General features: G+C 36.8%; 1 protein-coding gene across 3 annotated transcripts in view; it reads right to left on the reverse strand.

The window, feature by feature from the left end:
* Nucleotides 1-25,490, reverse strand: part of METTL25 (methyltransferase like 25) — a 44,956-nt gene extending 19,466 nt beyond the window's left edge. For 2 of the 3 annotated variants that reach the window (XM_056516310.1, XM_056516309.1), the window contains exons 1-5: nt 25,238-25,490; nt 20,876-21,040; nt 16,176-16,276; nt 11,349-11,978; nt 8,971-9,115 (exon numbers count right to left, since the gene is read on the reverse strand). In XM_056516310.1, the coding sequence (XP_056372285.1) occupies nt 8,971-9,115; nt 11,349-11,978; nt 16,176-16,276; nt 20,876-21,040; nt 25,238-25,490 (1,294 nt within the window). The remainder of the gene's footprint in view (nt 1-8,970; nt 9,116-11,348; nt 11,979-16,175; nt 16,277-20,875; nt 21,041-25,237) is intronic. The other variant, XM_056516311.1, reaches the window with a different exon arrangement.
* Between the last annotated feature and the right edge of the window lie 22 nt (nt 25,491-25,512).

The following is a 25,512-nucleotide window of genomic DNA, read 5'->3' on the forward strand; positions in this document are numbered from 1 at the left end:
CATGTTTAACATTAATGCAAATGTGGGAAATCTGAAGTACAGAGATTACTTTATAGATGTTCTTAATATTCAGTTCTAAATGTACACAAACTCTAAATGTTTAGAGTTTTCATTAACACATTGTCAGCTGATTTTTTAGAATGGTGAATAAGAATTACTGCTTTCTTTAAAAAAAACCCACAAATTGGCTGAGATCCTGGCTTTTTAGCACAGGAAGGTGACAAGAGCATATTTTTGAATAAATCATGTAATGGGGTTAAAAAGAGGGGACAGCAAAAAACTTACCCACAGTCAGAGTTACATACATGCAAGTAGAATTCATTCCATAAAAGTTAAACAAAGAAAAAACAAAAAAAGAACCCTCCCCACAACTGGTAACAGCCTTTGGCTTTATGGAAGTAGTGCCCAGTCTCAGCTGACCACTAGAGAGTAACAGCAAGCAGGCAAGAATCCTCTGCAGGCAACCTCAAACTTTGCTCTCCTTTTAGCCTTGAGGAACCCCAGAGGCTCTTAGGGGCTGAATACCAGATTGAGAACTGTGATTTAAGAGTAGGATTTTAATTACGGATTATTAGCAGAAGGAGAAAGAAAATTCCTTAGAAATAAAGATGAAATTTGACCAAACAGATTGCAATTGATTTCAGCACTAGGAATGTACTAAGAATTTGTGAATGCCTCATGACAAGCTCTAAAATATTAATTAACTTCAAGTCTAATTATGGAGTATATGGAATACATGGATATTTCTACTGAAGGGATGGTATTAAGAACTTATTAAATATATCCATTTTGCAAAGAAAACAACTGACATGGTTTCTATTGTATGATTCTCTAATGTCTTTCTAATATATATGTTAAAATATTTCAAAATAAAAATTTGCAAACTGAGTTAGAAAGATTAAATCCTTGATCTTTTCAAGCAAATCCCTACAAATTAATACCCTGTCCTCCAGGCAAACTAATCATTCATTCAAGTTAAAGTTACTACCCTGTCAGCTACAATCTCAATATCAGTGCACTGTACTCATGCATAATTCTGATTATCCTTGAAAAATATTATCAGTCAAAGCACCATCTCCATTTAAATTACTGAAACTGTAAAGCAAGAGAAAAGGAAAGGGAAACTAATGCTTTAAGTTAGAAAGGATTTTTTTGTATATATCAAAAGTTGACCACACATCTACAATATTGCTTTAAGTTCTACTTGTTTTTTCACATCCAGTCTGCTCTCAAGTATACATTAAAAAATTTTAGGATTAATATATTGCAATAAAGTTCCTATATTTCCAGGCTGTATTTTAAAAAACTAGAAATTCTTTTCATGCCTGCAACTATTTCAGATATACTTAATATTATATAGCTTACTAAATACCTTATTGTGCTTTTATCTAACAACACAACAGCTGTTCTAAACTGTATAAATCTCAAAAAATATTCATGAAACATATTTTAAGTATTCCATGGAACATTTCACAGTAAACAGCTCAAGTGTTCAACAGTGCATGAAGCAATCCCCATGTAACTCAGTACAGAGTAGCCAAATAGACAGAATTTCTTCTATGAACAGTTAACAAAATGGGGGATTTTAGGTAATCATTCAGTGAGCTGAACTGAAGTTATACTGGTGTCTAATATCAGAGGATATCAGCTAAATAGCAAGGACTTTACCTCTAATCTAACTTCTAAAAAAGACTGCATCACACATTTAATACAATGCTGCAAGTATTGCAATAAAACATCAGCTTTTTTATTGATACGGTATTTATAGAATATATATATAAGGCAGTACAAGTAAGATAAGGGTACAATCCTTTTCACAGTTGCTAACTCTGTATGTGCACAAATGATGACAAGGAAGTTCAAGAGAATGGGAAAAGCTTCTTCAATACTTGCAATATTAGGCTGTCCATAGATTTTCATCTCTAAGAATAATACTTCAATTTTTAGTGTGTTAGTATTCATATTTTACTTCACTAAGCTTTACAGTAAAATATGGTCTTTGTAAAACAACATGACCAACGAACTTTAATGTCACTAGGAAAAATAAGCCTGACTTAAGTTCCATAGGATGAGCCAGATCAGAAGGGTGTGGAAGCAGCAACATTGGTGCAGCTTCATGTTGCCCTTTTCCAGCCCTGGTGTCCCTGGAGGTGCAGGCTTTGTGGAATCTCTGAATCCCAACCCAAAACCTAATGGCTGCCTTTGACTGATTATGTAATTCAATGGATTGAAATGGCATTTTTTCTTCTGAGATTTTTCAGTAGAAATTAATCTTTATTACCCTCATTTTTTCACCCTATTTTTTCTCTTTGTATATATTGTGAACTTCATCAAAGTAGTACTAAAACACAAATAACCTTTTTCAGGTCTTCCATAGCCTCTATCTCCCACAACACTGTAGATTTTCAGTCTACTTCTGTTATTCCAAACAAAACCGATAACTACGAAACTGCCTTTTTCCTTCATGGGAAAGACTAAACCTTCCGTGGCCATGTAATTCACTGTTCCTTGAATTTGTATTTTTCAAAAAAAGTTCCCTGACTATGCAGGATTTTGCTGGGGGAAGCAGGGGGCAGTGGAGAAGAAAAATGTTCTCTAATTCCAGGAAACAAAAACAGCTGTCACCAAAATAATTTCCAAAACCCAAACCTAGAGTATGTTTTAATTATGTGCATTAAAGCTTTGGCATTCTCAATTCTAACCCCATACTTCGTACACACTGAGAAAAATAGAAAAGTAAGATGGTTCCAGGTTTTAATATATTCTTGCTACATTTATGAATGAAAAATACCATAACTTCAATAGCTAATACTTTCATTTAACATCTCTAAAGCTTACCTTGTTAGTATTTTTTCAAGTTTCATATTTTTTTCAGAATCAATTTTTATAGAAAACATCTGGGGTTTAGTGACTAGTTAGCTGTGTCACAAATACATGGAAGGGTTCCCTATGCAGCAGTAGCTAAAGATGCCTTGGGAAGGAAATTAAGCTTTTTGATCTGTTGCTTGGAAGTGTTTTCCTGTGTTGCCATGGTATCAGTGGTAGCTATCTTAAGACATATCTTTGTGGCATATCTTTGAAAATATACCTAGGTGACACATAAATAATCTGTACTCTAATACCCTGAAACAGTGAGTAATCTTTCATATTTGAATGGAATTGAGTGATACAAAGCCATTATATTTGTGTAAATAATCCCTTAGAAAATTCAGTTGCAGAGTATTTCTCCTCTGAATCCACCTTACTCCAGGCTTTCCCAAGTCTGATAAAATTCTGTATGTGAATTTTCACTATCCTTTGCAACCTTTTTGGTTCCCTTAATAATGTTCAATAGCTTTATTAGTCGAAGTTTAGTCAGCAAAAGCTTTGCTGACTTCTTCCAGAGTGCCTTATCAAGAAGCCACTTCCACAGCTTCCTGGAGGGCTTTAGAATTCCTCTACCCAGCAGTGACCTGACTTGGGAAATCCTTACACAGTCTGGACTTTATATTTTGTGGTACTTAAGCCAATCTCAAAAAGAGCTTCTATCAGATAGCTATCACTGAAAGTATCTATACAAGTACACCTATCTCTTATTTTAAATTACAGAAACAAAGAATAAGCTGAGTAGGAAGGGACCCAAAGGATCATCAAGATCACCTTTTAGCCCTGCACAGCACCATCCCCAAGGATCACACCATGAGCCCGAGAGCATTGCCCAAACACTTCTTAAACTCTGTCAGGCTTTGTGCTGTGACCACACGTGCTGAAGACTGCACATGATCCAAAGTGTTGAAACTTTCCCCCAGAGGGGAGGTACCTGGGCATTCCCACCCAAACCTGAGCATATATTAACACTTAAAGTGATTGTTTCATGGTTTCCCCCAGATCTGACAGATCAAGACTCTGACCATCTCTTCAACCCATGGACATCTGAAGTGCAAAGTGCTTCTGAAATGCAAAAAATAATGGGTGGTGATATCCTTTCTCTCCACTAGCTACTCTTGTAATTTTTTTCTCCTCCTTATATATTTTTTTCAGTGATATTTTCATGTTTTTATAATAGATACAATAGATAATAGATATAATAGATAATAACCACAATGGTTACATTTTCATTTCAGTTATACACTTCATTACACTATACATTTCAATTGCAACTAAATTGTTCTAAAACATATATACCTACATACACACACACACATATTTATATATATTTACACATACCTGTCATTCCTTTCATTCTAATTCTCCCCAAGGGATATGTTAAAAAGCACCTCAGTTACCCCGTCTTTGTGGTGGATCTTAACAATAGCTCCAGAGCAAAAGCAACATTCCTGTGTTTTTTCCTCGAAACAAAGGATATAATACTGAAGAATTTCACTAGTTTCTAGACTGGTACTGATGTATTTGGTCATAAGGAGGATGGAAAAAAGAGAATCAGAACTCAAAAATCCAAATTCCTTTTCAATGAAAGTAAAATCTTTTTAAAAATATGTTAAATTTTCAGCTCTCCTCTGTTAAGGGATAATCATAGACCATCTGGTACGTTGCCCCCAAAATGTGTTAGCTGAATATAAGATAAAACAGCTCTCAAAAATCCTAAGAAGGCACAGAGTTTGTTTTAACATAAAAATCATTAGCAAACTGATTTTTTTTCCCAGAAAAACTGACATAATGCCTCACTACAAAAATAGATTTATGTAAAATGTCTCTAATAAACAGTAAAATCCTCTCTACTCTGATGTAATTGACTACCCAATACAGTAACAGAGAAGAAAACACCCAAAGGAATCAATTAGACTAATGGCTACATATATTTTATCCATACAAGAATCTCTACATAAACAGACAATTCTCCTTAGAGAGAGCAAAAGTAAAACTACTTCAAATTTTCCAAGAGCTGTCATACTATTCCTTATTAACTGAAACTTAGAATTTTGTACTGCTTATAACAGCAGTGAAATTTAAAGACAAGTGTTAAAAGACATTGGCTCCAACTTTTTAAAATTGAGTTGAAATTTGACATTACACAGCACTTCTTAGTTGTTTTAGCTACTAATAAATCAAAGCAAAAGCTTTCATGATCCTAACAGTTCAAAATTATTCCCAGCATAATTGGAAATGTGGTCCCATTACAAAAATATCCAGATGAATTCAGCTTATTTATAGGCACATAGATGGACACTGTATCCTGATTGCATTATTATTCAAGATTTTGACTGCTGGCACCTACTTTCATCAGAAATGCTCCCAAAGTTTTCACAGCAGGTCCAACAGCAAATTGAATCAGCCAAACTTGCAATATTTGTACTATTTTTAGAGCATGTAAGAAATGTAATGCATTATTCCCTGAAGTCATCTCAGAAACAAAAAAAACAAAACAACCCCAAACTTGTGATAACCAAGGTAATTCAGCAGCCCAACAAAAACACCATAGTAACATTTTATTAATATTTTGTCAATTCAACACCTTAGACTTATAAAAACTATGTTGGGCATCATAATAGGTAAATTTTATTCCTATGAATATCAGTTAATCCCAATTAATATGAAGCGGAAAAGTAATTTTTCAACAAGATTGATCTTGATATTAAATCTTAAGTGCCAAAGAACATACTGTCCAGCTATACCAAGTTAAGGCAACCATAAGTCCATTGAAGCTCCTATGTGAGTTGGCTCCTCTCCTTCAGCTGTGCTTATGAGAACAACCCTCTGAGTTTACATTAAAGAAATAGCAAAGATGGAAAATGTGCTACTTTCGAAGCAAGAGCTTTGCGGTGGACATGCCACAACCTTGACTTTAAGGGTGCACACCTCAAGAAAATCAAAAAGCTTTTAAAGAGGACAAATGACATTTTTAAAACAGATTTTGAAAAACTTTGAGGCTACTCAGTCAAGATAAAATAACTGTGGAATGCTTTAAACAGAACTTCCCACTGCGTCCTCACAGGCAAACCCTTGCTTACTGGACTGATTTCAAATGAGCAAGTAATTTCCTGTGTTGTAGCAAATTCTGCCCAATTCTCTTTGCTTCTTAGGAAGATCTATCCATCACTGCAGAGATGTAGCTCTAAACGTGCTTCCTAATATCCAAACTAGTCTCTCCACATAAAGCATCTTCATGTAGCTGCAATCTCTGGTTGATGCCTAGAGTAGCCAGTAGCTTTCCTGAGTTCAGTCAGAGCCTGGGCAAGCAAAGGACTACCTACAGTAGATGTTACATTGGCTGAAATCTCACACAAGCCAACTGGAAATACACAACTGCATGTAGGCAGATGGGATGCATTTCAGGATTACAAAACTCAGTGGTGTCCAATGAAGACCATACTCTATAATCTTTGAGAGGTCATGTCCATCCTGATTACAGGAAACAGGCAAAAACCACACTCATCTTCACCTTCACTCAGTCTCAACAAGGTTATGGAGCACATTCTCCTCAGGCACTGACAAACTATGCCTTCTGTGATGCAGGGACTGACTCCATGAACCAGGGGACAGCAGAGTCATAGTTTATCTTGATTTTATGAAGTCTTTCAGAAAGGTTTCCTTAGTATTTTTATAGACAAAATGGAAATATATGACTCAGGTGGCAGATAGGTAGAAAATTTATAGTAATCTGAAGCTTGACAGAGAAGCCTGCAGATTAAGGGATGTGATTATTCTCCTTTTTTAGCACTTGTGAGAGTACCTGGAGTGCTTCTTTGGCTCTTCAGCCCACCACAATGACTGAAATGAATTTATTGGTGGCAAGAGCACTAAAGGGCGGCAGAGAAGGTCAAGAAGGGATCTAACTGCTGTTTTTAACTACCTAAAGGAAAGAGAACAAAAAAGATTAAGCTGGATTATTCTTGGCAATGCAAAATGAAAAAGACAATAGATAACACACAATAGCTGCAAATTCTGAATAGATATGAAGAAAAGAACTTTATGGTGAGGGCAAAAATTGAAATCACTGCCCTTGGAGATATTCAAAACCTGAATGGACGAGGCCCTGAATTAAATGAGCTAAGTTGGCCCTGGCTTGTGCCATGATCTAGTTCAGATGACCTCCAGAAGTTACTTGCTACTTAAATGCTATGATTTGGTCCATTCTGGAAGCATTATTAAAATTTACTTGCTTCCAACAGCTGCAAGAGGAGTTTGTTTACTGCTTGTACAAGTGGATTGTTGGATCAATACCATCTGATTAGTCACAGAGTCCTCTAGCGTCCTCTAGAATGCTTTGTCAGTTTTAAGTCCATGCATAGGAAATGCAGACACAAGATAGAGGCCTAATTCTTTTCCATTTTCCCTTTGAAATACATCTTAACTCTGTCAGTCTTTGTTCTCTTAGCCCTGCACTGCACATTTAAGAACAAGCTATATGGTATATGATTTAGTAAGGGAATACAACAGCATTATACATTTTAGAATATGCACTCTCATAGTAATAGTATAAAAAATAATTATTTTGAGCATTACTAGGACTATACACGTATTCTTAAAAAAAAAAAAAAAAAAGAGAATACTGTAATTTCCTTTTGTTCTGTCCAAATGTTCTCCATTGAGAATAATTTTGTCCTTCAAGAAGAGAAAAACAGCTAGAAATTCCAACATGCAATTTGACTTCATTTCCACACTGCTATGAAACTGCAGTATCTCTTCTAACCCTGCACATATATGTTTGTTTGAACTTTGAAAAGGTTATCATGCCTGATCCTTTGGTAGTGTCTGAGTTTATGCACTGGTCTGCAAAAATTAATCCTATACAGCTAGCACAGGAAGCTGTGTCCTCTTTTCAATAATAAGAAACAACCAAATGTTTCAGACACTCAGACTTAATAACAAGTACCTGAAAAGTTCTTAATTTCTTAAAACACGGATATAAAAGTAATTGTACGTTTTTTTCTCTAATTGCATTTCTGTAGCACAGAAATTCCAGTTGTATTTTCCTTTCCTTTGCTTTTGGAGTGAGTGGAAGTACTTTGAAATTACTAATACACTAAGACTAATACACTGAAAAAACCCTTAATATGGTTGTAGAGCAAATTAAAAATACCATGAAAAGATTATTAAAGCAAGCAAGAGCTAGCATGTGTCATGGTCAGTGTGGAGCTCTGCTGTAGCTGCCTAAAGAGCTATAGGAGCTATACAATCTATATAAGGAGCTATAGCTATATAAGGAGTTCTGTTAAGGAGCAATATCTCGGCCTTTGTGTCTGTGAAGTTCCCTGAAAGAGCTGAAGTAAACTGTGCCAAGCCACCCCTTTCTCAGATTTACTGATATGATGATCAGTAGGATGTCAGCAGATGGTCATTCAGACAGCTCAGCTATGTACCACTTGTCTCAGGAAAGGCAGCTCCATAAATCTTTTACATTATACAGAATTTCAAGTAAAAATAACAGCTTTCTCTCAAAAATGACACGCCCCCCCCATTTGCAGGAAAATTTGCCTATATTCTGAATCCATAAATAATTTTCAGGTTATCTCTCCAAGAAAAATGCTTATATATGCACTGTTTCATGATGGGCTGAACAGGCAAAGACCAGCACAGCACCCAGATGACTGTTTTTTTGAGTATTATCTTACATTATGAAAACTGCATTCTGCTCATCGTTGTATATGTACAACTTAACATAATTGGATGTTGCATGCAGACAGACAGCCAAGGACAAAATCTGGTACAAAATATTTGAAAAAGATGGAGACATACTGGACTAAAAGAGCCTATACATTTATAAGTGAATTAATGGAATAAAACCAGCTGTAATCATAACCATCTAAAAATATTATGCACTTATGTCCCTAATCTTAGTAAAAATATCAGGAATATTGGCATAACAGAAAAGCAACAAAGCATCTGGGTTTAAAGTATCTCATAAAGTAGATAAAACCAGTACTAAATAAGCCACAGGAAAGGAACAAACACAAAGATGTTATTAATTAAAAGGTATTAATATTCTCAATATGCAAACTGGCAGCCACAAGTTAAGCTCAGAAGAATCACCTTCTTGATTTTCAAACTGTTCTGACAACAGATGGTAGCAGCAGCCCACACTGCAAACGGCTTTGATTTCAGGCTTGGCAGTAAAAATTCGTAGTGTATTTGCAGCAAGATCTCCACATGTATGCAGACCCACCATCATACAGTCCTAAGAAGAAAAAGAAAAAAAAGACAACAATAAATAATCTCCTTCATCAACTGAAAGAGCACAAATAAAAATAAACTCCAAAACCCAAACATGGTGCAAATAGTGAGCTGTAGAAATATCCAACTCCGTGAGGACCCCTGCTGTTCTGTTCTAGAATTTTTCAATACTAATCAAAGCTATTCAGTGCTAGGAAAATATGGTGAAAACTGGCCATGGTGCAGCAGAAGTTCAAGACTATGATTTACAGCTGCATAGAAGGGACTATCTACATGTTTAATGGGCACAGGCCATTTTCTCTTGTCCTTCCCAGGTTTCCTGTTCTTGTTACTAGTACCACTGCTACTTTTCTTAGTAAATATTCCTTGCTGTAAACCTGGCTGGACCTATCTAAAGCATTTCTGCTCGTTTAAGTTGCTAAAATCAAACCAGCTTCCTCAATACAGGTATCAGGTGAAGAGCAGGCTTTGTTATTACCCAAACAGCAGTACTGACAGTTTTGCAGTATGCCTGCTACTATTCAACAACAAATGGGTGTTCTCTCACAAAGTAAGAACTTCAGCTTCACATGCTCTGCTCTTCTGTCCATTCTATTTCCTACTTCCCTTTTTTCTGCAACTTCCCTTTTCCCTCCATTTCTCCATGAAAACTCTCTCTCTTCTCACCATTCATAACAAGATATTTCCCTTCTGACATTATTAGCTGGGATCCACATGGCAAACACAGTGTTGTTTTGAATTCCAGACATATTTATTAATCATAGAATCAAAAAGTCATTAGGGTTGGAAAGAACCTTAGCTATCACCTAGTTCCAAGCCCTCTGCCCCACTAGATCAGCTTGCTCAAAGCCTCATCCAACCTGGCCTTCAACTGTGGCATCCACAGCTTCTTTGGGCAATTTGTTTCAGTGCCTCATGACCCTTACAATAAAAAATTTCCTTTTAATATCTACCTAATCTAAATCTACCCTCCTTCATCTTAAGGCCATTCCCCCTTGTTCTATCATTACATGCCCTTTGAAGAATTATCTCTCCAGTCTTCTTGTAATGTCCCAGTTAGGTACTGAAAGGTGCTATAAAGTGTCCCCAGAGCCTCCACTTCTACAGGTTATCAACAAGAAATTAGGCCAGGGTCACCGAACTCAGATACCTTACTCCAATCATGCTGATTTTATCTGACTATCTCACCCATTTGTATTACATAGTGCATTCATAGCTGAAACAGTTAAACTTCTGCTTTCCTCTTTCACGTTCCCTGACAGTATTTTTTTATATCACGAAAGGCAGTGACATAGGATTTCTTCCACCTTTAACATATTATACACTAGGAGGATACAAAATCCAGCTGTGCAAATGTACAGGGATATGTTTCATCAACAAACCCTGCTGCTCAGTGTGTCTTTTGCAGACAGACATGAGCTTGCTCCACATGCTCTCAGATACTCAGCTGCATTTTAGCTCAACTTATAGGGCCATCAGCATGAACCTGTGGTCTTGAATCACAGATTATTACACCCTGGAATAAGAGTTTGGTTACTACTGAACACAGAGAAGTTTTTATCATTCCATAAAAGACTGAATGCATCCACTCAATCAATGTGTGTTAGTTCAGGCATAAAAACTAAACATACAACCTCAGAGTTTCTAGACTTGTGCCAGTGTCTCTGGGCAGCTGAACTTGGGCTTGTTTGTATAGACACAAACCCTACCAGCTAGTAAACTACTAAATGAACTTGAAATATTTCTGTAAAGTCAAAATAAAATAATTATTTACAAACTCTTCATCTTGAGTACCATACATAATAAATTCTCCTATGTCTTCCCAGTATGATGGTAAATACAAAAATAAGCAATTTGAAAAAATAAGAACTTTTAGGAAAATTGAAACACCAACACTTAATATATGCACCTACCTGGTAATTAGTAATAAATCCATAATAATTAGATTTTATCTATAATGAAATTGTAAAATAATTTAATATGCTGGTAACTTGTACAGCTGATTATTATCTATCTCATAAATTCTAAAGACTGATTCAAAATAATCCCAACACATATATCAAAATAGAAAAACAATCTTTATCTGGTAGGCATGCTTCTGCTACCTGGTTGAGCCAGAATATTCATTTACACCAGATTCAGCACTTTACGTATACTCAGCAAACATGTACATATTAAAATGGCAATATAAAGACAATGGACTTTCTAAATACAGTAAATATTTAGAGTAAAATAACCTCCAGATCTGTTATGATGTCCTTGAGTTCTGTTTCTGCAGTGATGCAAGACGTCAGTGGAAAATACAGGTTCGATTCACTTGACTTTCTTGCTTTAGTCTGGAGAGATGTCATTTTTCTTTGTACTTTTTCCTCTTCACAGAGCTCCACACAGCTATGAGATGAAGAAAAATCTTCTACAGCATCAGCAGGAAGAACATTTAGAACAGCAAGAACCTCGTCAGAAAGTTTGGTCTCATGAGATTGTGTCCCAGTCATTAAATCAGCTTTAGCTTCTGTGTTGGTTTTGAGTGTAGCCATTTCTGTGAAACTACAAGAAGGAACTAGATCTTGGATAATCACTTGGTCCTGATTTGGAAGACTGTTGGCATTACTTAAGAGTTCTTCATTGTTTTTTTTACAATTAATTTCACTTTCCACTGGCCTGTCATTTGCCTTTTCCGAACGCTGGCTTTTGAGGTTTTCTTTTCCTCGACTCTGATACGCTCTCCAGTGTTTCTTCAATTTTCTATTTCTTTCATGAGCACCATTTGTGTTGGAGCTTGAGGAGTCAATGCCATAAACTTTTAAGTTGTATTGCATGGACAAAAATGAACTCAGATAGCCTTTCCCAGAACCTATATCAATCACCTAAATAATGTAGAAAAAACAAAATTGCTATATTAATGAGCAACAAGCCACACTTCAAGTGCTAAATTATTCCCTAAAAATTTAAGCATGGATTGAATAGTTACTTTATTAGTATCATACTTCTCAATGTACTTAGTTCTTTTGCTTTGTTGGTCTACCTTCTGACTTTAAAACACAGAATTAAGTCTTAACTGATGTGCTCCAGAAAACAGACAACTGAGAGTATAAGTATGTGAAGGGAAGATGTTAAGAGGATGTTTCCAGGCTCTTCTCAGTGCTGTCAAGCAATAGGACAAGAGGCAATGAGCAGAAACTGATGGACAGGAAGTTCCACCTAAATGTGAGGAAGAACTTCTTTACTGTGGAGGTAACTGTGGATTGAACAGACTGCCCAGAGAGGGTGTGAAATCTCCCTTACTGGAGATATTAAGGAATAATCTAGATGTAACCCTGTGCAATGTAGTTTGGGATGATCCTGTTTGAGCAGTGGGGTTGGACCAGATGTGATCCCTTCCAACCTGACCCATTCTGTAATTCTCTCATTGGAAAGGAAAGAGGAGTGCTGAAGGAATAATTTTACCCACTCTTTTATTTAACAGATATTAAAATTATGTAGAATATGCACACCTCCACTTCTTCAAGTCCTGAATTTTTTCAGGAAAAAGCAGCATTTGGACCCAAGAGAGGGGTAGTGAATTATTCCTAAGTGTGACCCCTAGTGGCTGTAGAGACCACCTGCAGCTTGGAGAAAGTTTCTTAAGAGAAAATAGTAATACATTGTTAAATTAGCACTGGGAGAACAGTTAAAAAAAAAAAAAAGGAAAAGCTGACTAAAAATAGCAAGAATAATTTTACACTAAGCAAATAAACTGCATTAAATTATTCCCTGTTTTACCTTCCATTGATTACATGGAGAAAGGTAATAAGCAATCCACAGTATATCTGACAAGCATGAACATTTAAAATGAAATTTCCATGATATAATAAACTCCCCAAAGGTCTTGTCCACAGTGAGCTGGGTCCTATGTTTAAACACAGTTTCTGGCACAATCAAACATTCCAACATTTCCCAGCACCAAATCACAAATGTAATGGATGCTGAATGCAGAATTATATCATCCTTACACATTCCAAGTCTTGTTGCACACGCTGCAATTTCCAAGGAAAACTTTGACCAGTACATTAAATAAAACAAATGTGCACTTAAGCAAAGAGGAATCAACACTGGCTTCTTTTCAGAGCTCAATCAAGAACTTCTTTAAAAAAACAAGTCCCACTTATATGATAGGAACAGCGCTTAAAAGGGTCAGCGAACTACTGAAAGAAAAAGCCCTTTATTATTTTGCTTTAATGTTTAAATTCAAATTATTAACCTAGAAGTGATTATAGTGGTAATAAAATTTTTGCTTTTATTCTTATTTTACTATTTACTATTGTACATTATAAAATACCAACAGAGAGCAATATCCTCTACCACCCCATTATACAACGTGGGTATGGAGGTGAAATGGAGGTGGAATTTTTCAAACAGTCAGTGATTTGTAATATCTGAAAGAAACACCCTGAGGACATGTGCTGTTGTAAAATGTGTTGTGTTTTCATAGCTCTAGATTTTTTAATTAAATGCTACATATATTTTATTTTGCAAGAAGTACGGGGAAAAATCAATAAGGAAAAACTCCTAAAAATTTGTAATTGCTAGTTTTTTTCTAAGCTGAAAGAAAACAGAAACAAAAGGAGTTGCTTTTTAAAGACTGAGAAGGGGGTTTTTTTTATTTTCCAAAGTAACAGGAAAGCTCTTTTCATATATTAGGGATTTGTAACTTTGCACAAATAAATACTGTTATAGTGTATGACGAAAATGCAAAAAAGATTAATATAGAGCAGCCACCATTTCATATTCAGCAATACACTGCAATAATATTTTTCATTAAATGTTCTAATTTTTTAAAAAAGCAAACAGAAAATAGTCCCATGTATAGAGATACTCCAAGGTACTTGATATATATAATCACTGGATGCAATTGCAGCATTTTGACAAATACTTAGTAAGGACTGGTTTGTGATTTTATTAGTAACCAGCTACATTGAAACTTTAGTTAAGTTATAAAGATGGTTCTACATTTTTACTTTCTGACTAGGGTTTTTGCTTTCCTTTTATTCCTGAATCTCACAGGAACTATTTAAATCTAAATGAAAACTATATGAAACACCACTTTCCAGCAAATGCAGAGACCACTTACTATTGCACAGTAAGCAAACTGTAGTCTCTTACAGCTTTTTCAGTACGTGAAAGTCTTCGATACTTAAACAACTAATATTTACCTAAAACAAAAGGTAAGCAAGGCAAAAAACATGCTCATGACAGAATAAAAGACTTTCACGAATGTGCTGCTAGTGTGTTTCTGTTCTCAACAGAGCACACCCACTTTAGGGCTGTAGAGGGCACCCATGCTTGTCACTGTGGCTGGCTCTTACAGGGCTGCTGGAGAGACCGCCTTCCACCGCTGCAAGCGATCACAGATCTCACAAACTGATTGTGTCTGAAACCCAGTAACACTCGGCCTTAATTAAAGCTCTCTATTTACTTGACAATCCCAGCTGTAAGAACACTGCCTGAAACTTTGTCTTTGTCAGCTGTTCCTCACAAAACAGATGGTCAGATGGAGAATTTTCATCTCTGTTTCCAAGGATGCCATAGGCCTGACCCAAATCTAGCAAGTATGGCATCATTTAATTTTCTAAATTAAATTCAGTCTGAGCCAAACAACCTCCTAACCAAAGTTCAGCTTCAGCAACTCAGAGCCGAATCCAAGTCTTGGGGCCTTCCCCTGTGGTGGAACAGCAACTTGGGATGCTGCAGGTGCATTAATTTTAAACTATAGTCATACATATTTACTTAAAAAAAAGAATACTCAGAGAAAATACCCTCACCATAAAATCTGGGCATGTACCTTATTAACCAAACATATTAAACAAATATAGTTTGCTCTCCACAAATCTTTGTAGGAATATTGACCTGGATGAAATAAGCCTCCATTTACAGTTACAGCCCCTTGCATGGAAAGCAAGTGAAGCTCAGATATAGAAAGGAATCAAATGTGTGTTGAGAGCCCCGTGTTGCCACTACTTTAAAGCAAGGATGAAGCTACACTGGCCAGTTACCAGCATTAGAGAGATTAAAATGAATAAACTAACTCAGTTCACCCAGATACTTAAAAATTTAGCCTTACCACAACAAAGGCCTAAGGTATGGAATCCAACCTAAGGTTTAACACTGTAAAAGATTATTAAAAAGGATTTGTATGTAAACTGAGGAAATTGTATTGGTGCATTTTGTCTCACAGAATGTGAAACACACTACTCAAAAAGATCAAGTATTGCTGGGGTGCTTGTGTTTTGTCAACAGATCCATAAATAAACCTCTACAAGGTTTACTGAAACAGTGATCTAGCATACTGTGCAATGCGCATAAAAGAAAGGTTTAAGTTATAATCAAATTTGAGAAAGGAATTCTGCAATTCTTCACCACACAAAGACAAACCTACCATCTGATGTACAAAACAGCCAACAGTGTGATAATGGTGCTGGGTGTCCAGGCCTCATACAATTCTACCAAATGTATTTCATACATACTCCTACACTCTGCTTGATTTGGTCTCTCTTCAAACTAAAACCATCAAAACTAAATTTCTAATTTACAGATCTTTATCCATTGTTAAATAAAGGTGAACAGTATTAAACAATAGGAAATAATTTAAATTTTGCATCAGAATAAGAGGAGCTTTCAGAATTTCTCAAGACATTCTGCCTTGGTCTCTATGTGACACTCTTGCGTGCAGGACACAAGGCAGCTCTCCTACTGACACATGCGCAAAACTGCCAGCAATGTAATACTGACACACAAGGCAGGACCAGTCCAAAAAGCAGAACAGTTCTCAGCTGCACAACACAGAGAGGATGATCATAACTTTTCGAAATTGCTCATGAGTGATCATGAGTCACTGAAAGGCAGCTCCTTTGGAACAATACACTTGTAAACAAAATTGTCCTTTAGTTCGGCCGCAACATCTCTTCTTTAACTCCAATTATGTACAGGAAAAATAAGAACAGCAGTGACAGAATATCAAAGTAAATGTATTTGAACACGACAAGGAGAATAAGTTGGAAGATACCTGGTAAGAAATGCTTTCTTACCTGCTTTATCCCACAATAATTTGCTATGCTGTCTACCAGCTCTGACATCATCTGCACTTCATGTGATTTCTTATTATTCATAAATTCATCTGGTTTGATACCTGTATCAGATTAGGAAAATAAATACATATTAACACAACATGAAATAATATGGATCTGTATCAATCAGGAAAAAAAAAAAACTAATATATACTTCACTGTTTATGTATTTTCAGGATAGCAATTTTTAATTAAAAACTCACTAAAATATTACAAGAGTAAACTTCTGAATTATAGATGAATTAGCAACATTCAACACACTGTAAAACTCAGGTTTTTTAAGATGTAGCATATTTAATACCTGACCAGATATTAGACAATATCTATACCTATAAAACTGCACTATTTCTTCCTTTTTATTGAAAAATATTTATTTTTGTCTCATTTATCACATATACCTTTCCATAAATGCAATATAAGGGCAGAGACAGTAAATAATCACATTGTACAGTTTGTTAACACTGAAGATTTGCTGACAATTTCAAGAGGGAGATATCTCTACTAAAAGTTTTGAGCAATACTGGGAAAATACAGAGGAAAACGAACTTTCCTTTTCTTTATTTACCCTATGGATTTTTTATAGAACTGTTACACCTTAGTGACATGAAATCACTCTTTTCAGTGCTGCTGGAGAATGTGTTAATGAGATGGAGTCAACTTCCAACGTGGGTTAACTGCTTGTGGAGAACACCAAGCACCCACTTGCCAACCTCTGTGCCACCCAGACAAAGCAGAAGCTCAGAAGTCACTCCCTTGGCAGAAACCCACATGCTTCTCTTAGGGGTGCAGTGCACTTGGATTAGTTAAATTGATGGTAAGTCTGAGTGATGGTAGAAGAAACTGGATCATTACTGATGTACACGCTCCTAGAAAACAGGACTTTTCTCCATGACTAGACAGATTAATATACTTTCTCATTTTCTGCTTTATGCACAATTTGTATTAATCTGTCCAGAAACTGATCATTAGGCAAAAACCATGTTCTTTTCTTGATCAGATCATGCTGGGAGCAGAGCCAAGTGTGCTACTTCTTTAAAAGAGAGTGGGGAATAGAACTGAGCTCATAAGAAATCCAGTATTTTCTCTATTTTTCCCAAACTCCAAGGGATTTGTCTATTTCTTAAACATCTGGGATTTTTATAATAAATTGTTATGACAATACTTAAAATCTAATATAGCCTCTATGAACTGACAAAAGGAAAAATAGACTAAAAGACTTAAACAATATGAACAGCAAAAACAAGTATTTGTCATCTCATTGAAGAATCTCCTTAACTTTAAAACTATAAAGATCTATACAACAACCTAAAAAGCTCTCAATTTGTAAGCATATCAGGTTAAAGAAAAACAGACAGGAAAAAAATTGAAGAGAAAAAAGGTCTCTCTTTTTGTTTATGTTTGAACATTTTCGTGTCTGGATAGGCTCATCAGAAAAAGAAGCAGAATTGGAACGAGAAGAAACAGACATTTAACTTCTTGACAGAAATAAAAGTTGTTTCTTCTCCAAAGGAGCACTGTCACTTTGGACAATGACCACATACTGCACCTTTACTCTTTTCTCTATTATGAACTCAAAAGACAGAATGGGGTAATGCTAGGTGAAGTACTATACCAGAGAGTACTTATTACAAAATAAGTACTTATTTCAAACATGGTAGAAATCCAGAACAATTACCTAACTTACAAAAGCTGAGGTTCCAGGTAGAAAAACTATTATTTGTTCATATCTATATATGGGGTTTTTTATCACATTAGCTACAAAAGTTTCTTAAGCATTTTTTTACTTCTTTCCCTGCTTTCTGCAGGACAAAACACTGCTTACGTTTCAGCTCAGAGAAAATGATACTTTTTTGGAGAAAATTACTGTTTTTAAAATAAGTTGTGTTTTTCTGCTTTTTATGCAAAATTCAGATAGGTTTCTACATTATTCTGAAAAACAAACAGATATTAAAAATAAATGCAAACAAATGTATCTGGGGACTGCTTTATACTACCAGGACCACTGAAAATTTGAATTTAAAAAAATACTAGTTTGACTCAAACTGTGTAAATTTTTTCTGCTATCACAAAATCACTGTCTTGGAACCAATACTTATACATGTACATTTCTTTATTATGAGTAGAACTGATGCAGGCAGAACAAATACAAATTTCAAGAAAACATCAGAAATTTAGAGAACCAGCTCCCTTTGTGATGAAAAAAAGATAAAGCGTAGTTTCAAATACTTTACAGAAGTAGCTTGGATATGATAGAGTAACAGAAAGCTTAATGTTACCAGATTTAGTTGGTAAGGAAATGCTGCTCATTTGCATTGGGAATCCCTAGCACGAGTACCTCTATTCCATTAGAAGAACTGCTTTAACTCTGTAGTGCCATTTACAGCCACATCTTTAGTTGTGAAGCTGAGCAAATTGAGGAGAGACTGTTTCTGCATAGGGCTAGAACAGACTTTTAAATATCTACTATGGCAGAGTGCAGGGGTTTTATACCCAGCTACCTGTGGAAATTCATATATACCAGATCAAAAAAGTATAAATCCATAGTCCATACCATACAAAACCATCTACACAGACATTTACTACGGAGATTTAACTCCATGGACCAGAGTGAGGAACTGGACTGACCTTATACCCAAAAAAACCTTCTGAGGCAAAGTGATATTCCAGCATATGGAATTTAAAGATAGATTCATTAGCAGCCACTGCATGGCATGATTATTACCTCAGCCATAAACACACTGCAAAGGTGGAGTACTCTCAATCCAACCCTCACTTCTGGGTGGTTACAAAGCAAACAGAACACCCTTCAGGCTCAGAACTCCATTCTGAGTAGTTGTATCCACAACATGCTTAAAATGTTCGTGCTTCCCAATTATTCCCAGGAAGGATAGAAATACATCTACATTAAGACTGCAAAGAAGCTAGAGAATTATGTAAGTATGCAAACTGTGGGAATAGGCTCAAAAGTTTGTTTATCTTAGAAGAAGAAAACATCTGAAAACATCTGAAAACATCTGAAACATAAACAGAATTATCTTGATGCATATTTTTCACAATATAAGCAACACCATCATAAAGTTGCCAGTTTTCTCAGACTTACATTCTTCTCAACTTGCAAGCTTTAGCCTGTCAGGGAACAAATGTATCTTCTAAAATACAAAAATAAGTTAAAAATATCTAAAATAGCTTAAAGTTAAAAGATGATGACTTTCATTTGGCAACTTGCACATTATGAATCCATAAGTTGGTATTTTGCCTCTGCCAAATGATTACCAGGAAATTCAATTAAGTTAATTTAACTGATATTTACTGCCAATTCAGCACAAAGGTTTTGAATTATAATTCTATAGTACACATTTGGAAAACATTTTATTTCTCCCAAGAAGTACAACTCAGAAGCATTGCAAAAATACAAACCCAGGCCCCAGTAACCCAACCAAGCATCACTCCTGCCACACAGAGAACAAAATATTCAGCAATTGCCTTATTCTTGATGCTCCATTCTGTATGACAAGAAGATTAAGGAATCTTCAAAGTTTTGGCTAAGAAAATTAATCCAGGTATGAACTCAAGTACAAGAAGGTATAAATATAGAATTACAGAAAGGTAAGAGGAAATGGGGAATGAGACATAGTAAAAATGAAAATAGCTAAAAAGTTAGTGGGAAAGAAAAGCAGCATACAGTTATCAAGGAAGAAAAAAGGGTTTCTGATGAACTAAGAGCATAAAGAAAGAAGCCAGAAAGTAAGAGGAATGTACTACAAATCATTAAGAGTATCTCAGCAATGGCATACTTACACTTCTAAAAAACCTAGGAAGCCAACCATAAAAAATGAAAAAAATCGAAAGAGATCACTGTACAAAATGGGAGAGATGCACAACATTTGTATAATGGTGCTGTCACTTAGGATAAGAACCATCAGGAGTTTTAATGCATCCCAGAGATAAAAGGCACTAGAAGGCAAAGGCAGAGAGCTGCTCAGTCTGTCTCTTAAAACCTAATGAGAAATCTCAAAGATAGTGACAAATCCTGAGATGCTGAGGACTCCAGGAATAGCACATTTGCAGTGAAAATGATGGGAGTCCAAGTAAGGATAAATGCCAGTTTATCATCTGATTTAAAAATTATAATTGGGGTAAGACTCACAGTGTCCAACTTAGTGCCAATCTAAGAGCATTTCAATTCAATTTCTTTAACTACAGAAAATAAAATTACTCTTGTTTTATCACATATAATTGGAATTAGTCCCAAAAATACAGAATTATTAAAATCCGTTTTTTCTTAAGACATCACACACTTACCATATTTTAGGGTGATACTTCTAAGAAAAGCATGAGTATCAGCTATGATTCTTGCCACTCGGGGACAAGACAAACAAAGAGAATTAACAAGGTATCTCAAATAGTGATGTGCCCACTTCTCTGTCCCATCCCCTTAAAAACAGAATCCCATGAAGGGTCTATATATACCAAATGCTCAAATCTTAGCAAGATAATCCATTTAGTAAAGACAATAAAGAAACTATCCAGTAACAAATGAAAATAGAAGTGAAGATCATGTAGGGAAAGACCCTCAGACAACAAACTATCCTCCAAAACCCAAATATTCTTATAGTCTTTACAGTGAGTAAGTAAACATTAAAAAACAAATGTAAATATACCTGTTGCTCCTTCACTGTCTCCCTTCAGTGCTTCAAGCACATCTTCTAATGGGGTACACACTCCAAGGTTGGACAAAGAATAATACTTAGCAGCCAGGGCAAACAAATGTACATTGACAAGCTTCTCAGAGTTTTCACAAAACACACTGGAAAAGATGTCATCATCTGCACATAAAAGAAAAGGAAAATATTTTTGTAAATAGTGCTTAATAACTCTCTAATACTGCTGACAGACGACTACAGGCAATAAATATTTAGTATCAGACACAATTTAGCCATCTATCTTGCTTCCCTAAGTGGGAAAACTCATTATTTTCCTTCAGCTGTATTCCCCCTTCAGAACCAAGGTCAAATTTTGCACTTAGCTGAACCAGTGTAAATGTGACAAAATCTGTTGTTCCATACTTTAGTATAATCGACAAGCTAATTCAGTCAACATTATCACTTCTCTTCTGTTTACAAACATGTTCATTATAAATGTTCTAGTCAGCCCTGCCAATATATGCTGCTAGATTTTTTTTTAAGGAATGCAGCTGTTCAGTATATGAAATGTTTGGATTCAAAATCACTCAATTCACGTACTTTCCAGCTTTGTTACTAATGAATACTGGAAGAATTAAATCAATTTTTATTTCCAATCAGGTATGGTCCAAACTTAAGATTCCAATGAGCATTTTGTTAGATTCATGATTAAATACTTCATTTTGGTATTACTTAGTAGTGACTATCAAAAATGTAAATTTAATTTTAAATAAAACATATTAGTATGAATAATTTATTCATTCTGAGATTGTTTTGTATTGTCTAATTCCTCTCTATTTTACCTAAAACTATTCGTGAATTCTATATGGTTTTGCTAATAATTTTTATATATTTAATTATTTTCAATATATAAAAGGCAACCAGTCCAGCAATCAAACTGTTACAAAGATTTGGAAAAATTCTCCTGGTTTGTCTTTTGTGTCATAGGTAGATTTTGTGGAAGTACATACCTAGTGCAGTAGCTTTCCTGAAAGTGGCATGACAATGGATACAGCTGTTTTGATTGATCTCAGATCTAATGCTCTTAATTTCCTTGCATGACCACAATTAAAGACCTTGCACATATCATAATCCACTGAAAACAGTCCCAAACCACTTTAATTTTTATGATATGATGCTACAAAGGTACAAGCACAGCAAACACATTTTGTATCTAAGAAAGCATAAATATTGTCTAAACTATGACCAGAATTAACATGGTTTCGTTGTCTGCACAGCACTTCTTACTCTACTTCTCTCTGCTAAAACATCTGAAAAGAAAGCCACATGTCTCCATTAACAACTTCCTTGTCTGAACAAATTTTAGTTAGTGTAGTCTTCATGAAGGGTAAGATTGTAACAGGGTATTAGAGACCAGAAGTAAAGACGGCAGCTTTTAGGGAGAACAGGCAACTTTGCTTTGCAATGTCTCTTTTCTAAGGTTTATTACAGAAAGATAAGAAAATAGATGTGCTTCATCTATTTCACTTTTTCAGCATCTGACATAAAATACCATTACTGTTCTTACAAATCTCACTTTACTGAAATCCAATGCAGCAATACCTATGTTCTATAGCAATCCTTAACTTGGTTATCTGGTGGAAGAACATGATAGAACTAGCAGGATCTCATACAAGATTGCTAGTGTATCACCCGTGATAATGCTCCCACCAAACTTAAATTGTTGTCCCAGCTTGACAACTAAAAGTCAAGGAACCAGCTGCATTAAGGCATCTGAAACTTCAAGCAGTTGATGAATTTTGCATTATTTATTAATATTAAAAATGTTAAGGTTTTTGACATGTTTCTACTCTGGATGCTCACAAGAGGAAATCTAGTATGTCTTTTAATCAGTCAGGCTACACATTTGCAAACAAATCTTCAGAGGAAAGAAACATACGCCTCCAAGTTGGAATCACAGTACAAACAGTAATTTACAGTAAAACATTAAAATACTTAAACACAGATTTGTCTGTGCCTGTGTCCAATTTACAGCAGTGACATGATAAACAAAATGCAATATGGCAAGTGTCAGCTTTTATGTATTTGAACCAGTTTATGAAGGGTTCCATCCTGCACATGGTCATTATAATGAAATGAGTTCGAACAAGGAAGAATAATTTCTGTTTATGTTGGATTTCAAGATCTCTAATGGTCACTTTCTGATTCCTTAATGCTATTGCACTCAAGTAAGCTATGATACTACATTTCTCTCTCTCCTAATTTTAATACAAGCTAGCAGTGCATAAATTTTTAAAATGTAAGTAGATGTTTACAGGTATGTTCATTGAAAAACTCATATTCTACTACCGAGTATTTTCATCATATGGCTGGATGGACAGACAAAATGCAATCAAATGAGTAAGGCATGAACCAACAAATCAGCAAGCATATGCCCACTCCACTACAGTGCATTGCTAAATAGCATATTATTATTTAAAAGTCAGAAAAAAGGGTCAATTCTTCCTTTTTTCTTTTAATTAACAGAAACAATCCCTACAGAAACCAAAGAAGAAATGTCATATTTTAGCCACAGCATGAAAACATCACACTCTTCAAATTACTTCAATTTTAGACACAAATTGTCTTTTTGTTCCAGTAATTTCTGCAGCACTTTGTATGCAGATTATTAAATTATTTTCCAATTTTGAAATCTACAAAACAATACTCTGCCTTCCTGATTCTCATTTTACTCTACAGGCCACCACTTTGGTGTTCGAATCATTCCATGGACTTTCCCACAGAAACAGGTTAGATCAGAGTAATTTTCCTTTACTATTTTCTTTACGATTTCATTTAAAAATTAGTTATGTTCCAGCCTCTACTTACATTCAGTTTTATATCCTGTTGCTCTGAATCAGTTCTGATTCTGACATTACCTGTCAAGAACATTAAACCTGTCCTTGCTGCTTCCCAACACTTTTGTTTGCTGACCAGACCACTGTCTTGTTTCCATCTGGCTCTTGAAGGTAATTCATAACCCAGTGTCTTTTCCATGCACAACTAAACTCCGTGGGATTTTTCCCAAAGAACTGAACCCTTTAAAAATGAGTCTTACAGTTAATATTTTGAGAGGTCTTTAGATCCAACAGAGAAATGTTGCTAGTGATGTAGCAATTCACAGCTCTTCAATCTCTTTCTGAGTCCAAATCATTATCTTAGCTTGTCTTCTATGCCAAGCAGCACATGCTGCTTTCTGTGGAGCCTTCTCTTTCACTCCACACTTTCCTGCCTCACATGCCATTTCACGTAGGATTTCAGAGTTAACACAGTGTGACAGCTATCTACACTCCATATGCTTTGGCACGACACTGGCTTTTCTCAGCTAAGTGCTTTGTCAGAGATTTCACCTTGGATTTGAAAATGATCTCTTTGCTTGGGCTCAGTCCCCCCAAATATCACAGCTTTCAGATGCTTTATCTTCATTTACGTGCCCTGCCTGAAGGAACATTACTGGTGCATTTCCCTCTACTTGGACTCAGCATATTCAGCAACACAGCAGCCTAGCTGGCTTCCTCTTCAGTTACGTGAGAATTACTAAAAATATGAAGTGCTCTTAAACAGATCTCGTCAGAAGTAAAACAGCTGCTGTCCTGTGCCAGACAGAGACTATTACAGATACACAGGAAAGCGGAGTTTAAGCCTTTTCCAGCTGTCATCTGCATCTCCAGTTCCGACACTCGGAGGATTTTAACCGTTTTACCTTTCCACTCGTGGAGGTTTTTTGTATGTTTTGTTTGACTTGTTTTTTTTTTTTTTTTCCATTTTGGTAGTGTTCTTCAGGAGCCAGTCAGAATGAAGGAAACTGACAGTTTGGAGTTTCGTTGGATGAAACTGACGACATGAGACCACGGTTCACAAGCGAGCCCCGACTGTGGAATTCCGGCCGGCCGTGAGGCGGGCCGTGTCCCGCTGTCCCACTATCCGCCGTGTCCCCTGTCCCACTATCCCCGTGAGGCGTGTCCCCTGTCCCACTATCCCCGTGTGGCGTGTCCCCTGTCCCACTATCCCCGTGAGGCGGGCCGTGTCCCGCTGTCCCACTATCCCCGTGTGGCGTGTCCCCTGTGCCACTATCCCCGTGAGGCGGGCCGTGTCCCGCTGTCCCACTATCCCCGTGAGGCGGGCCGTGTCCCGCTGTCCCACTATCCCCGTGAGGCGGGCCGTGTCCCGCTGTCCCACTATCCCCGTGAGGCGGGCTGTGTCCCCTGTCCCACTATCCCCGTGTGGCGTGTCCCCTGTGCCACTATCCCCGTGAGGCGGGCCGTGTCCCCTGTCCCACTATCCCCGTGTGGCGGACCTGTCCCGCTGTCCCGCTGTCCCGCTGTCCCCGGTCCCACTCACCGCACGGAGCGGCCGCCGCGCCCGAGCCCGCCGCCAGGGGGCGCGCCAGCGGCCCGGCCGCGCGCAGCGCCTCGAGCACGGCGTCGGGGCGCGGCGCCACGAGCCGCTCCCAGAGCCCGCGCGTGAAGAACTCCACGGTGTGCGCGCGGCACAGCGGCAGCGCGCGCCGCACGAACCCCGCCGCGCGCCGCAGCGCCCGCACCGCCGCCGCCGGGGGCAGCTGGGCCGGGAGCGCGCACGACGGTCGCGACATGGCCCCGCGCGCGGCCCGTCGG

Source organism: Oenanthe melanoleuca, chromosome 1A (genome assembly GCF_029582105.1).
Source record: "Oenanthe melanoleuca isolate GR-GAL-2019-014 chromosome 1A, OMel1.0, whole genome shotgun sequence".
Taxonomy (NCBI): Eukaryota; Metazoa; Chordata; class Aves; order Passeriformes; family Muscicapidae; genus Oenanthe; species Oenanthe melanoleuca.